Source organism: Drosophila sechellia, chromosome 2R, assembly GCF_004382195.2.
Source record: "Drosophila sechellia strain sech25 chromosome 2R, ASM438219v1, whole genome shotgun sequence".
Taxonomy (NCBI): domain Eukaryota; kingdom Metazoa; phylum Arthropoda; class Insecta; order Diptera; family Drosophilidae; genus Drosophila; species Drosophila sechellia.
The window spans coordinates 1,702,787-1,719,110 of record NC_045950.1 but is presented as its reverse complement, the minus strand read 5'-3'; the positions used below and the strand labels follow the sequence as shown (position 1 = coordinate 1,719,110).

Genomic DNA, 16,324 nt, shown 5'->3' with positions numbered 1-16,324 from the left:
AATGATCTTATTTACAAAGGTGAAAAAAATAGTTAACTCAGTGGTCTTTTGATGTTTATTTCACAAGGCACCAAGATTATTCTGCCAGTTAGTTATTTGATAAAAAATTTATTTTTGAATCCACCTTAAATTTGAGAAACAAAATTTTGCCGTCGTTACCAAAAATTTTAGATTTGGAAAGGGGTACGATGCCAAAAGTAATCCCGAAGGCTGCCAGGTTGGTGAAACGAAACATGTACATAAAATAAAATAATGAAGAATTCATTAATTAATTTAGTGTTGCTCGTAAACAATGCTATTTAATTTAATTACTGAAATGGACAAAGTGCAGTAATGCGAGACTCGGAATCAAACCGGTGAAAAAGGTAGCCGCTCTATTGTCTGGACAACAGCTGTTTAGTTTATTACTTACAAAACATTCTGATAGCAACATTTTTGCCAAAACCAGAGCACCTACAAACGAAATCAAAAGATTTTGCCCAAATCGAAATCGAAAAAATTACGATTACCGGGCTTGCCTGAATAAAATAAAATAATATCGCAACATTTTTCAAAAGTTTGGGTGGCGTTATAGTGGGCGTGTTAATTTTCTAATTTTTATAGTTCATGAGATCTCGACGATGCTTCGGAGGGTCATACAGTCAGATCGATTCGGCTAGTGATACAGATCATTAATAAATATTCTTTACGGGAAATTTGCCCTGAAGAAGAGAATCGTATTGAATCCTTTAATATATCACTTATTTCTCATTTACATTTACTATTTACATGTGGGACATTTTTCTTTTGTAAACCACGTAGGAGTTCCAACAGAACAATACTTCAAAATTTGAAGTAATTTATTTTCTATTTTTTTATTAACAATCTGTCTTAAAAAAGTATGACAATAAGTAAGTTTTATAACTAATCTTAAATTAACAGAGGCAGTAGTTATCCATTAATCCCTAATACATACTCTATGCATAACATGTTTTAATACTTAATACCTGTCAGGGAAATCTAGCACGTGAAATCCTTTAAGTCTTCTGACGTTGTTATTAATATTTACCAAACTTAAGGCTAGGAGTATTTTCATGTGTTCTTAGTCTGTCTATATATTTTTTACTATGTTTTGCTATTTCTTCTTTAACATAAAGGAATTCCTAAGTCTTTATGGATACTTCCATTTGAAATATAAAATGGAGCATTAACCATTCGTCTTAATATTTTTGATTGGTAGCGTTGTAGAATCTCAATATTTGAGTTGCTGGCCGTTTCCCAAAGCTGTATGCCATAAGTCCACACGGGCTTTAGTATAGCTTTATATAAACTGACTTTTTTTTTCCAGAGTGATGAAGATTTTCGGCCAAGCAACCAGGTCATCTTCAAACTTTTTTTATTTAGTTGCTGGCGCTTTGCTTTTATGTGGTTTTTCCACGTTAGTCTGCGATCGAGGTGCAAGCCAAGGTACTTTATGCAATTACTTTGTGGGATTGCTGATCTATTAAATGACACTTCTGGGCAGTCACCTCTTCTTAATGCAAACGTTATTTGCGCAGATTTTAGGGCGTTGACTTTAATTTTCCAAAGAAGGAACCAGCTTTCAATAAGGCGTAGCTCTGCTTGCAGGAGTTGTGAGGCTTCCTCTTTAGATGAGCTGGTAGCTAATATAGCTGTATCATCCGCGTATGTTGGCACAGTGCAGGTATTTGTTACCGGCATATCGGCCGTGTACAGGGTGTATAAGACAGGTCCTAAGACGCTTCTCTGTGGGACTCCAGCTTTTATAAAATGCAAGGGCAAGTATTCATTAGTTGCACATAAAAGTGTCTATTGGTTATGTATGACCTTAATAATACAAAATATGGCGCAGGTAACCACTTTTTTATTTAATATAATAAGCCATCATGCCAGACTCGATCAAGCGCTTGTTGAACGTCAAGAAATGTTGCAGTGCAGTATTTTTTGCTCTCAAATGCTGAAAAAATTTCATTTATAATCCTGTTACATTGCTCAGGGGTTCCGTGGCATCTTCTGAATCCAAACTGGTGTTTGGTATGATAGCGAATTCGTCCAAGATTGGCAACATTCTCTTTAAAAGTATTGTTTGAAATACTTTAGAAAATATTGACAACAAACTAATGGGACGGTATGATGTCACTTCATTTTCTGCCTTGTTTGGTTTAAGGTTCATTATAATTTCTGCACATTTCCATTGGCTTGGGAAGTGGTCAACTCTTAAAGATCGCATTAAATATAAACTTAAGAAACCGTATACACTTTGGTGGTAGGTTTTTCAAGGTTGTGCCATCTATTTTGTCCGAACCTGGAGCCTTTTTACTATTCAGCCATTTAATTAATGATGAAACTTCATTAATACTGATTTTACGATGGGTAAGCTCATTTGGTAGGGTGACTCGAGAAAGTAAATGAAAGTGCAAAAGTAAGGTGAAAAAAAAAATAAAAGAAAATTTATTTAAAAATAAAAAGCAGAACGCCATCGCCTATCCATGCGCCCAGTTTTTATGGATGTGAAGGCGAAACTACACAATTGCTGGCTTCAACCGCTGCCAATTCAACAGCTATTGACATTATAAGCACTTCGGACTTTTCTTCTCGAACCAGGAGAAGCAATTTTGGAAATGGCTTGTTTTCATGAAGCAAATAAATAAAATACACTTATAGCTTCTGCTAATCAACAGTTATGTCTATTTTGCGATGCGAGGGATTATTATTTGACAAAGTGATTTCCAAGTCTTCGATATAGAGAAGCAAAGAACTCGCACCTTTGTCTTAGCTGTTTGCGCAATGGGCATAGTTTGCAGCAATGCATGACGACTCTCTGCAGATATTGTCGAATGAATCACCACTCATTATTCCATATGAATCATAACCCGTCTGCGCCATCAACCTTAACTCGGTCATGTGACTCAAGATTGAGTTCTCAGCCATTGCCATCTACTATATCAACATTAGTATCACGCTTTCACTAATCATCGCAACCTGATCATCAGTTGACAAGCCCTCCACTAAAAACCTTAACTCCTATTATCTACGTAAGAAATATAATTTCTTTTATGCCTCGCCGAGCAATTTAAGATTTAGCCTCTAAGCTAAACCTTATAAGTTCTCGATTAGCTAGTCGACTGAATTTAAATAATAAAAATCGTACACATTCAATTCTGAGATCGGAGAATCTTCCATTATTTCTGATAAGGGAACCGATATTCTTGCGCAATAACGGGATGAAAGCTATCGTGCTTTATTCGTATCTGTTGTGACTCACAGTATCACGGATTATCAGCCCCCATTACAATATAAGTGCAAGATCCAGAAAACATTTCGCTCGGTGATCCTTATTTGAATCAATCACAACGAATGTACCTTTAATTAACGCTGGTTTGTTTTTCAAAATAATTTCTGTGGGACAAATTCATTTCGACAGTACGTTGCCAACTCTTCAAAACGCTGAACTTGGTTCTTAATAGTCTTGTAAATTTCTATCGATTTGCAAAAAAACTTTCGCCGCGCCCACTCTTACGTCCACAAACCACCCAAAACTGCCACGACCTCACTTTTGCAGTCTTCGACGCACTGGAATCGCTCAACGACTTATTACTCCTTGTTCTGGCCACTCAGCAAGTTTTATTATCGTATCAAAACGCAGAAAAAGCCCGTTCAGCGCAACAGTTGTCGTAAACTGTGTTCTTCAAAACTTAACGTTGTTTACAAACAATCGCAGACGTATTCAGATTCGAACAAGTTATAAAGAGCTACAAAAATTTTGACACACCAACTTCTATGCTCGGACTTGACCCCTCGACGACTTCTTTTACTACTTGACAACTTGACTCTATCTTCAAATCGCAATTTTCTGCACTTTGTACGAATTGCAATCGCTAGTCCCCCCTCTTCATTTGTTCTGGTGATGTTACTTTCTTAATATCGTATACTATCGCTTAGCAGGTACGTTTATACCTATCAATGTAACAATGCTCAACTCTTATATCCTTATATTCTGATTCTGACACAGACGACGCAGCATCTTCGTTTTCCACTACATATTTCGAAAGCTTCATATTATTAACGCTGGTAGAAGTAAGAGCTGGTCCTTCAACGAATGCTGCCTTCTTTACATCGTATGCACAGATTAACGAACTGGGCAATCTTTTCCCAAATTGGGTTCGCTTAATAGCAACCAGGTTACCTTCTGTGTAGAGCCTTTCCATGACTCGGGTTTTGTCGTAGTTCTTCTTGTTCCCTTTTTGGCCTCTTTAATTTGTCTTTTTGCCTCTATTCTCATCTGGTTTCTTTCTTGATCGAAACCATTGGCTAATTCTTCCTCCAGCAACGACGACAAATTATCGCTAACTTTTGCATTTGTACTCCAATTAGTAACTGGGAAGGATTTTTCTTTGTGGAGCAGTGGACATGCGAATTTATAGCTCCTTGAACTTGTGCTGCAAGCTTATACCACTTGGATGGATCTTCAGCGGACAATTTAGCTATAATTGAGATAATGCATCTGTTTACACTTTCAATTTGTCCGTTTCCTCTTGGAACTCCAGTGGTATTCCATTTCTCGTTATATGCTCTTGGAATATGCGTAGTTTTCTGAAGGAAAAAAAATATCATGTGCTTCCCTTATTACCATCCACTACTTTTTTTTTTTTTTTTTTTGGTAGAGAACGCACGGGTCCGACGGCCACACCTCCCGCCCAACCGACCGAGGGGCGCTGCCGTGTATCGTACGGCTCGATTCGCGAGAAAATATAGACGCGATATAAAAAATAGAATAGGAACGAGGAAATGAATATAATGTTAAATAATAAATAAATATTAGTGTTAGTAGGATCTAATTATGTAATAGAAAAGATAAAATCGATTGCTTTAATAGCGGCAGAGAGTCAAGATTACAGATATTAGGATAAAGTCTATTATAGTCAGAACATAAAACTCTGTAAGGGTCATGCAACTCATAATTAGATCTACAATGATTTAAGATAAGGGGTATATAGTTTCTAGTGACTCTACTTGGAACCGAGAAGTTAAGCCGACTAATCAAGTCGGGACTCTCAACATCCCCACAAATAAGCTTACAAATAAAGACTGTTCCAAGCATAGTTCTACGGTTAGCTAGGGATGGTAAATTAATTAAAAGTAGTCTACTGGAATAAGGAGGTAATATATGGTTTGCATCCCAATTTAGGCGCCGCAAGGCAAAAAGTAAGAACTTTTTTTGGACCGATTCAATGCGGTCCGAGTGGACTGCGTATTGTGCACTCCAAACAGGTGATCCGTACTCGAGAATCGGACGGACTAACGAAATAAATAAGGTTTTAGTCAAGTAAGGGTCTTCAAATTCCTTAGACCACCTTTTTATAAAACCAAGCACACCCCTGGCCTTATTGACAATAGATGAAATATGGTCAGAAAATTTTAGTTTTGGGTCCAGAAGAACACCAAGATCATCAACTCGTGTTATTCTGTCCAGAGGGCACCCACTTAGAGTGTAAGTCGTGCGTATTGGGTTGGCACGACAAAAGGTCATAACTTTACACTTGGAGCCATTTAAGTCTAATATGTTATCACGGCACCATATTTGAAATCGGTCTAGATCGGATAGAATAGAAGATAACGAATTTTTAAAGAGAACTTGTTGTGTCCTGCCATTCAGATAGCTTAAAATCCAATTTAGAAGATCAACAGGGAAACCTATAAGATCTAGTTTTTTTATTAGAAGGTAATGATTAACAGAGTCAAATGCTTTACTGAAATCAGTGTAGATGACATCTGTTTGAAGATTATTTTTGAAACCCTCTATTACGAAAGAAGTTAGCTCCAAGAGGTTAGTGGTTGTAGATCTGCGTTTCATAAAACCGTGTTGACACGGTGATATGATTGATCTACAAAGGTGCTGCAAATGAGGAGTGATAACATTTTCGAAAAGTTTTGGGATAGCCGACAATTTAGAGATTCCTCTGTAATTGCTTGCATCCAGTTTGCTACCTTTTTTGTGAAGAGGAATCACAAAGGACTCCTTCCATATATGAGGGAATTGTGAAGATTCCAAAGATAAGGTAAACAGTTTCAGTAGAGGCTTGCACAAGGCTTCCGCACAGAATCTGAGCACACAGCCAGGGATTCCATCGGGACCTGGCGAATAGACCGGTTTAACACGCTGAAGATCGTTTAGCAGTGAGCTTTCGTTTATAGTGGGGCAAAATATTAGATTCGACTTAGATACCGCATAAGAGTATGGCTGTTCGGAATGAGGTAAAGTTGAATATGTTGTTTGAAAAAACTTGGCGAATAGATCGGCTATTGCCTGATCCGATGTAACCGTAGTGTTTTCAAAAAAATAGCGAGGAAGGGTGAGAACTTGTTTTTCGCTTAGTGCTAACGAAATTATAAAACTGTTTCGGATCCTGTGCAAATTGGAACTTACAACGGTTTAAATAATTTCTGTAGCACTGAGCATTAAGCACGGTAAAGTTTAACCGAGCGCTTAAATATTTACAAAGGATGGACTGAGAACCGGTATTTTTAAATTTCATATAGAGTCTGGACTTTACATTTCTTAGGTGTGTCAACTCTTTATTAAACCAAGGAGGTTTAGAGATTGACGGATAGTACATCGGAACACAAGAGTTAAAAAATGATTTAATTGCGGTATAAAACATATTAATCGCATCCGCCATTATGTTGCAGGAGTAAAGATCGGAACAATTAAAGCCAGCCATAAAATTGTTTAGCCTCCGAAAATTTGCCTTGCGAAAAGAGGGAATTCGCTTTGTTGACTTCTCTGAATTTACTTTTAATACCGTACCTAAGTCGATTTCCACCTCGAAAGTAGGATGATATTGATCTTCAGGTTGAGTAAGAGGTACTACCCTGGAACAGAAACACACTTTCAGGACTTGTTACAAAACAGATCCAAAAGTCGACCAAGAGGATTTGGAATATAATTAACTTGCGACGGCGATAAGTCGAGCAAGCCGTCAATAAAGTTATGTTGTGCTAAAGGGAGAAGGATATTCGATTGTTTTTCTGGGGACCACATTGTGCCAGGTATATTGAAATCACCTAGAACTACCAACTGGTCCCTGTCAGAAAGTTTATTCAAGATGGACTGGATAGCGGACAGATGATTCTAAAATTCTGGGAATTCAGAAGATGGCGGAATATAGGAGCACGTAATATAAACTGATCTGTCGGAAAAAGACAGCTTTACACATACGAATTCCGAGTTACGGGAATCGTCCAAAAGTAACTCCTCCGACGCGAGGGTAGATCTAACCGCAATTAAGACTCCACCTCCCCGTCTGGAGGGACGGTCAAACCTATATATAGTGTACATACCTGGGAAGACTTCGGAGTTAAGTATCTCCGGCTTTAACCAAGTCTCTGTGAGCACTATAATATGGGATGCAAATGAAAGACTATCACAATACAATTTGATTAATTTACTACGCAAGCCTCTAACATTTTGATAGGAGATAGTAAGTTTTGTAGTTAGTTTTTTGAAGAGGAAGAAGATGAAGAGGCGGAGTGATCCTTTTAATAAGTTAAATTTCTGCTGAGCTGCCCAAATTTGAGCTGAGATCTCGACTTTACTACGAAAACATTCAGCGTATAGCGATGTGTGCGCGTTGCGAACATTCAGCATAGACTGTCGACGTGTTTAATTTTATCTCCTGAAAGATGCTCAACTTGGAATGAGAATTATTCAAGATACAGAATCCATTAAGCTTCATCTCTGAGTTCATACTTCTTCTTCACCGTCTGAGAAACCCCTGCGCAACCGGTGAGCAACTTTAACTTGACTCCCAGTAGGTAATGGCGAAACTTCTTTACAGGTAAATACGCAGCTTTAACTTTTAGAATATAACTGTGGCGCTTTGAACCTGCTGCTGTAGTTTTTTCTCTAACATGCAACTGTATGAAGTTCGCCTTCGAATATCTGCCACCAAACCCATTAAGAGTAGAATCAGTATGTAGTTCGGTTGGTGCTTCCCCGTTATACAACTGCAGGACACGTTCATTTGACAGTATATCCTTTAGCTAGTTCATTGCACTCATTTGTGTGACCCAAAAAGCTGCTCCCCTCATTAAAGGAAGAACATTTTTTCAACTTAATGCAATCCAGATTTAGCTGCCTCTAGGACTGTTTTTAGATTGACTATGCACTCCTCGTCTGGATCAGATTCTGAAAACTGGCATTGACAAAACTGTCTCTGAGTGCCATCCTGTTCAGCTGACAGAAATCAATACAAATTCTGTTTTTTTAGCCACTCTTCTTTAATATGCGAAATTTTACGTTGACTTCCGTATTATTTCATTCATAAGCCAATCGTTAAGTTGCTCTCTTACGGCGGCCGCTTACATAGCTGAATACCGACTTGGTTGGTGACGACATGGTTTTATTTGTTCGTTCGTTACGATCCTCATTTGTATAGCAAACTGGTTTGGAAATTCAGCTGGCTTGTAATTTTGAACTGTTCAAAATTAATTTTCAAAATTATTTTTGTTCTCGACAAAATTGTATAGCTCATTATGTCTATTGTCTGGACGCGCTGGCACCTTTTTGAAAGTGAACGCTTTTTCGTCCAATGTGACCCGAAACATGAATGCAATGTCAAATCCAAGCAAGGTGTCATCTTCAATATTTTTATCCGGAACAACAACAAATTTTTGTTCTACCTCAGCTCCAACGACCCACACGGTTTTCGTAAATGTACCCAGCGGCATTGTTTTTACATTTCCTAGACATCGCAGTATAGTAAAACATTTTTCCACATTTAACATCGGTCAGTTTCTTACATTTTGAGTTGCAAACGATTGACACATCTGCTCCAGTGTCAATTTATTTCATTTCCGTTCCCGTGTATCGCATTATGTCGTTTTGAAGACTGAACCACCTACACAGATTTGGATACTTATGGACACTCCCTTGCAATACGTCCCACGCCGTCACGCTTAAAGCATTTTATCTTGCAATCTTTTTCAGTTGCTCAGCTGACCCGCAATTATAGCAACGAGCATTTTTGTGGATTTTTATGTTCCACCATCATACGACTTGACTTGATTGGACATGCACTTTAAACTCATGAAATTCTTTGCAGCTGTACAGGCTAAATTTGAATTCTCTTTGTATATTGAACCCGCCACAATCGACTCATCGCCGATCGTTTCCTGTGCTGCTATGTTTTCCATAATCCAAATATACTCTTAGAAGCTCTCGTCTTTTTTCCTCTTTCACTTTCCCAGTTTGGCATGTAAACCAGAACTTCTTATTGTACGGCTAAATTGTGTAGTTAATAGGTTTTATAACTTCTCAAACGTATTAACAAATTCAGAATCTAGGAACAGCTTTGCCAGCTTAGTTATCTTTCCCCATGATTGTACGAATATATGTTGTTCGCTTAAGCCATACGCATCTGCATTTTATTCATAAGTATTGAAACACTTTACCAAAGGAATAGTCTCTTCGTCATAGCCAAAGCCACATTCGAAAAATTTTTAGCTGAAACTGTTGTTTTATTCGCGTTACTCCTTTCTTTTTCAGTTTGTATTTCCAGATAACTTCTTTTGTGGTGATTCTCTCTTTTTCCAACTTCCCTTCCGTAGCGCGTTTGAGATCGTGCGTTTGTACTCGCTCTCTTCTGACGACGTACCGACGCTTTGAATTTCACAACGGATCGCAATAGCTTATGTATCCAACCGATTTGACTGGATCAGGCATTAGATGTAAGGCTTTAGACCGGGATGAGCCCCAAAATGTTAGGCATTATAGCCTGTTTATTAATATAGTTATGTTTGATTTAACAAGACTCTGCTGACGAGGGCTGTAAATTGAAGACGATTTGGCTATGATTGATCCTGCGACACTCCAACTTCTACGCTCGGACGTGATCCCTCGACGACTTCTTTTAATACTTGACAACTTTACTCTATGTTTACGATTCCAATTTTTTGCTCTTTGTACGCCTGCACTCGCAAGATTTTTCCTTCCACTTCACTTGTTCTGATGATGTTACTTCCTTAATATCGTTTTCTATCGCTTCGCAGGCACGTTGATGACTATCGATGCCTAACTCTATATCCCAGGAAAATGAAGGTTCGAAGCATTCGTCCAAGCTTCGCTGGGACCCAATCAGCCGATTTTGCATATTGCAAGAGCCCCAAAGACAGGAATGGTACGTGTGCTATGTGCGGAGAGTCGGGACATCAAGCAGGTGGCAAATAATACCCCTCCAGATGCAGAGGTTGTCGTCAGAAACCATATTGATGCAACTGATTCCACATAATTTAAATAATTGCAGGGTGGCGCAGTAGTTGCTTACTCATACTGTACGCGATCTAAAGAGGTTCGCTCTCCTCAGCGAACCGTTCAAGGTAGGCCCATGTGACAAGTGGGTTACAACAACATTAAACAGCGTCTTGGACTACAGCAGCTGCGATATCCGAGCACACAGCAACGCCGTGGTCGGATGAGACTTTAACGTGTGGGCCGCTCTAATGGGCTCCCCACACGCAACACAGGGGCAAATCAATCCTCAAAACATTCGCTACGCTGGACGTTCAACAGGGCTGGTGCAGGGTTAATTATCGACCTCGCGTTCGTAAGCAGTCTGGACGCATGCCATGCGGAGTACAAGATCGCAAAAAAGGCACCCAAGAAAGCGATTAGAGCCAGCAATGGTGAAAGCTTTCTGAAACTCTGCGTCGCAGAAGAAAGCGGTGTGGAGGTGCCACAGAAGAAAGCGGTGGTAATTAAGCGCATCCATGGCAGCCCAAGCCACATCAGCACCTATCTGCGCTGGAAAGCATCGTCAACTTTCACTTCCCCAGGCGTTGGTCTGCCATTCCCAATTCCCAGATGTTCCCAAACATGGAAGCCACGCTTCTGTTGTCAATGCACCTAAAGGAGACCGCCATTTTTTCAACAAATGTTTGAGCGAGGTAACGTTTCCCGACAGATGGAAGCGCACGACACTACTACTCCATCTGTCAGGCTGTTCATCTGCCTGCTGGACACGATTGGCAAGGTCTTCGATAAGGTGACCGCGTCCAGGCGCGACGAAGCAATAGCGACTGCGAAGAAAGTCCCCTCCAAAGCAGTACGGATTCCGGAAAGGATTGTCGACGCTGGACGCGATCTCCACAATCACAAACACGACTGAAAGAGCCATTGCAGGCTCCAGGCGGAAGGGTCACACGAAAAAGTACTGCCTGGTGCTGACGCTTGACATCCGTAACGCATTCTAAACGACTGACTGGGCAGGGACACTAGTCGTCCTCGAATCGACACTGGGCTCCAGAGAGATCGAGGTCACGGCCGGAGTCCGACAAGGAGTTGGCCGCCGCCGAAGAATCAGCAAACACAGCGGTCAAGGCTGTCGAAGCATGGCTGGTGTTGGCCTCTCAAAAAAGGATTCTCTCCTAATATCGAACAGGAAGCTCGTGGAAACAACACGCATCCACGGTGGGGGCATCATAGAAGACCTCGGAGTCATGCTCGACACGCGCCTTTCGTTCCGAGAGCACCTCGAGTACGCGCACAAAAAGGCCAGCGCGCTTCCCGAAGCGCTTCCCGAAAGCTTCCCGAAGCCAAAGAAGCTTTACCCACAAAGGAAAAAAATAAAAAATCTATGATCTCTACAACTTGTTTCGGCCCATTGCCCAGCACAGAGCTTAGTCATGTAGTTAGCCGCAGCGAAGAAGAAGAACCAAATCTCTAATGCCTCTTCCTGAGTTTTGACTACAAAGTGAGGCAAATACCATCCAATCATATTATTTCGATTTGTAATCTTTGTTGTTAAAATGACCTAATTGCCAGACTGATATATCAATTTCTATGACTTTTTCAAAAGCTTTATAGTTTTAGTGACGAATTAAGCGTATAATAGGTGTTTCTTTTTGTTAAATCCGAAAGTGTGGCTGCGGATGTCAATAAAAAACAATATTATTTGAAAACAACAAGCAAATTTTTTCCAACCTTTCTACAGATTTTGACTGGATTCGTAATTTGTTCATCGTACCCTTTCAATAACTTTGGGCCCCTTTTAATTTAAATTTATAAAGATCTTATTTGTGACACATTTAATAAAACGTATTTTTTGCATTTTATTTTAATGCTTCCCATTTTTATTTCAGCAGCATTTTGAAAGAAAAAAATAAGAAATTTAGTTCAACAAAAATTGACCAGAGAGAGTGCAATAGTCGAGTTCCCCGATTATCAGATACCTGTTAGTCAGCTAATGGGGAACTGCGAAATTTCATAATTTTTGTGGGATATCGATATTGGGAAATACAATTTGAAAACAAATTTACAAAATTGTTCAAAGGTGTGTCTGTGTGTTCAGGCGTTTTGAAGGTGTAAGGAAGGGCGTGGCCAAAGTGTTTTTGGAATAGCTACAGAAATTGGTATGACAAACAATAAAATATGTGTCAACAAATCTGCGCCTTGTCTCTATGTTTCTATAGTCTATATGTTTAATCTCAACTTTCTAGCTTTAATAGTTCCTGAGATCTCGACGTTTATACGGACATCGCTAGATCGACTCGTCTACTGATCCTGATCAAGAATATATATACTTTATATAGTCGAAAACGCCTCCCTATGCCTGTTACATACTTGTCAAGGATTATAGTATACCCTTTTACTCTTCGAGTAACGGGTACAAAAGTTTTCGTAATACGTTTTTCTTTTATTTTAATTCGGCCGCTTTTTAATTCAAAAAATATAATAAAACAAAAGAAAAATAGCGTCGAAAAGCTAAGCAGACAGCCCACCTTTTAATTTCGCCAAACTACCCAATAATATATATATAATTTTTATCAATTGAACTTTCGATATATGTTACTAGTTACGTGTCTTTACCTGTTCAAAAATTAATTAGGTTACTTAAACCAAAACAGAACAAACCTATACAACCGCATAAAAGAAAATATATAAGACAAAAAAATTCCAACAAACCAAGTAAAATGTTCCTTTTATATATTTATGAGAAGACTAACTTATAATTGGTGCATTATTAATGTAGCTTATTAGCTTATTTTATCTTGTGGAACTCCTCCATGCACAGCTTGCAGCTCCAAGAACCCTCTGGTGGAGTCACAAGCGGTGGCGACAGGCAGTACATATGGTATCCCCGGTCACAATCGTCACAAAATAATAGTTGATCGTCATTATCAGAGGTCCCACAGATGGAACAGTACTTGCATTCAATGCATTGCCAACGATAACGTTTTACCGATATAATCATGTTTGCCGTGAACTGCAGACATGATGGATGACCGGAACGACCACAGTCCGAGCACGATACTAGCTCTTCGGGCATATTGGTTTTCTTATTTTCTCGTTGATCTCCCAGACAAAAGTCACAATAAGGTGATGGTTGCGCTATGTCACGATCTACACGTTGTTTGGCCTTATTACCAGTAGCGAACACCGTTTGATTTGTCCCTGTTTGGACCGGATGCGCATTGCAAACATTTGAGGTTGTCAGGCCCGCATTGATTCCAACCATTGTTGCTAGGGGAATTGAGTCATTGGAAGCTCCAGCATCGCTTGAAGTCTTATCGTACGACGACGCTATGTTTGTTGGCACTATGAGTCCTGACTGTGAATTGTCGTCATTTATGGGAATAGGCGAAGCTGAGTTGGAATGAGATGCATAGAGCCCTGTGCTAGCGACGGTAGCTGCAGTACATGCTGCATGTGCGACAGCGGCGGCAGCTGCCGCTGCGGCTGCGGATGTATTTGCACTATTTCCACCGGCTCTACGTTTTCGATCAGATTCTCCCTCAACAGCATTCTTTCGACGATTGCCTAGGGTATAAATAACGTTTACAATTCATCAGTTTAATAAATTTGTACTCACCACCACCTTTACGTCCCCGTTTGGGAGTACCCTCTACGTTTGCATTTGTTCGTCGAGGACGCGAACACTTTTTGCGTTTGCCCCTGCTGGTGTAAGACTCATCAAAATCGTTATCTGAATCAAAGTCATCCTCAAATTCATCGCCATGATGAAAATGTGATGTGTCCATTTCATCGTGGAACCATTCCTTTTCGACGTTTGCATGTGAGTCCTTACTATCATTATCTCCTGATGCTCCCATAGAGTTGCCATCCGTAGCAACAATGGCTGTAAATAAAAAACCAATAATATAAAAGTTAGATATAAAAAAATTATGTTTCAACTGATGATAAGCTTAAATTTTTTCTTACCTGCGCTTTCAGCTAGGTGAGGATTTTGTGGTACAGCAACGCCAGACGAAGGTATATGATGGTGATGCTGATGCGCTTGATGGTGGGAGTGCTGAAGATTGTGCTCGCGATACTGATAGGCTCGGAAACTTTGATTCGGGTTAAGTAAGTACTGACGTTTTGGTTTGCGCCACCGGGACGATGGATAAGTGTATATCTGACCATGTCGAAGACCCGGCATTCGCTGTTTTTTTTTCATAAAGAGGGAGCAATGTGTCTGTGCGACACCTGTCTGGGGATCGAGGAATGGCATGCGAAGTCGGCGTTCAATGCATAGACGAGTGTTGAAATTCTCGCTGTTTTCTAGAATCTCCTTGTACTTTTCCTTATCATTTAAAAAGTTTTGAATTTTTTCAAAATTGGCAATGTTTACTACCAAAGTTTTTTCATACGCAGATTTGGAAGCCATGTTGATGCCGAGTGGTAGCTGTCTGAATTATTTGGTTAAGCAAAAGCTAAACTAAAAAGATAAATTGTCAACATTTTTATTTGTCATTGATAAAATTTATTTTTGTTCACACACAATTCAAGAAGTTACAAATAACAAAATGAACAATTGTTAAGAGGCACTGGGCAAGAAGTACAAAATTAAACATTCAGAAAATGTTTCTATTTTGACATACAGAATGTATATCAAAGTTCTCGACGATAGCTATAATAAATTATTTCCACATATGCTTCCCAAATGCTCCCTAAAACGCAATTCACCACTTCCTGAAATAAACGAACCATTAACAAACAATTCTGTAGCAAAAGTTCTTGATCCAGTTCTGAGAATTAAACATTACATTAAAAGCATGTACAGCTTGTTTTTTAGATTATTATTCCCTTGATGCTGTATTTTTTAATTCCCAATTTCAAATCGCATTGATTAAGAATTTTCGAAGTGTGAACGTCTTTTAATGCTGAACGGTACTGCTGAATAATGCTGAATGTACTGAGTTTAACATTCAAATAGTTATTCAAAAATGTTTTTAGGAATATATGTTATATATCAAATTTAACCATTTTGGTTAAAATGATAGTAATAATTTTCTTCATGAAAACCGCATTTTGATACCACAGTATTTCTATTAAAACTGCACGTCTGGCGAAATTTGTTCAGTTGTTTTGAATTTGACAATTCTATTAGAATTTTTCGTAAGATGTTGATGTATCGCAAGTGTAATAAAACATATACAAAAATATTTTAAACACGAAATTAACACCGCAGTTGTCGATATTGAAGATCAATTATTCGCCAGAAGTCACACCATTCGCTTTGGGTCTTATTAAATTGGACAGCAAACTTTCTAGACAAGGTTACCATCCGCTCGATTTTTATACCCGTTACTAGACTAAAATGGTAAACTGGATTCGTTAAAAGGTGTGTAACAACAGGTCGAAGGAAGGGTTTCCGATCATATAAAGTACATACAGTATGTCAAGAAACTGTTTACAGACTGTGGAATAAGTTGAATTTTTCACTTTAAAGGTAAATATAAAGAGTTCTTTGCTTAATTAAATGAAATGAAACAATATTTATTTTACTTATAAATCGAAAAACAAATTAAGAATATTAAATATGCAAGAAAATAAACCACAAATTCAAGTTTACACACTTTTTGCATATTTTTATTTTTGGTATATATTCTTGATCAGGAATAATAGCCGAGTTGATTTGGCCATAAGAAAGTTTCTTTACTCATGTTGCCACGCCCAAAAACCGCCCAAAACGGCCACGCCCACACTTATGAAAAATGTTTTGATATTTTTTCATAGTCATGTGAACTTTTATCGATTCGCCAAAAAACCTTTTTGCCACACACACTTAAGGCTCATATCTCACATATAATTAATATAAGTATGTATCCTAATAGTTTTTTTAAGAGAGAGCAGCTACATACATATGTATATGTGTTTTCACAAAATGTCGTGTGAAATTAATTATTTATTATTAAATTATTATTATTTGCCCGTTACTCGAAAGTAAATAGACTTAAATGTACGTTACGTGCTTAGAACATGTCAGGATCTCAAGAACGGTAAAAATTAGTTAGACAAATAGTAAATTTAAAACAAGAAAAT

The 16,324-nt window shown here is 38.7% G+C and overlaps 1 protein-coding gene and 1 long non-coding RNA gene across 4 annotated transcripts; one reads left to right on the top strand and one right to left on the bottom strand.

Moving 5' to 3' along the window:
- Positions 1 to 61: 61 nt before the first annotated feature.
- On the top strand, positions 62 to 546 carry LOC116800551. The gene is made up of 2 exons (XR_004361474.1): positions 62 to 217; positions 278 to 546. It is a non-coding gene; the product is annotated as an uncharacterized LOC116800551 (long non-coding RNA).
- A 12,419-nt stretch (positions 547 to 12,965) lies between these two features.
- On the bottom strand, positions 12,966 to 14,844 carry LOC6620403 (zinc finger protein ubi-d4). 3 transcript variants are annotated; one of them, XM_032715790.1, is made up of 3 exons: positions 14,219 to 14,844; positions 13,872 to 14,135; positions 12,966 to 13,816 (listed from the first exon to the last, which is right to left on the bottom strand). In XM_032715790.1, the coding sequence occupies exons 1-3, from the start codon at positions 14,664 to 14,666 to the stop codon at positions 13,038 to 13,040; spliced, it is 1,491 nt and encodes a 496-aa protein (XP_032571681.1). In that variant the 5' UTR covers positions 14,667 to 14,844; the 3' UTR covers positions 12,966 to 13,037. The 3 variants fall into 3 exon arrangements, with proteins under 3 accessions (XP_032571681.1, XP_032571682.1, XP_002044612.2); XM_032715791.1 differs by having other exon boundaries at positions 13,875 to 14,135; XM_002044576.2 differs by having other exon boundaries at positions 13,869 to 14,135; positions 14,219 to 14,843.
- Between the last annotated feature and the right edge of the window lie 1,480 nt (positions 14,845 to 16,324).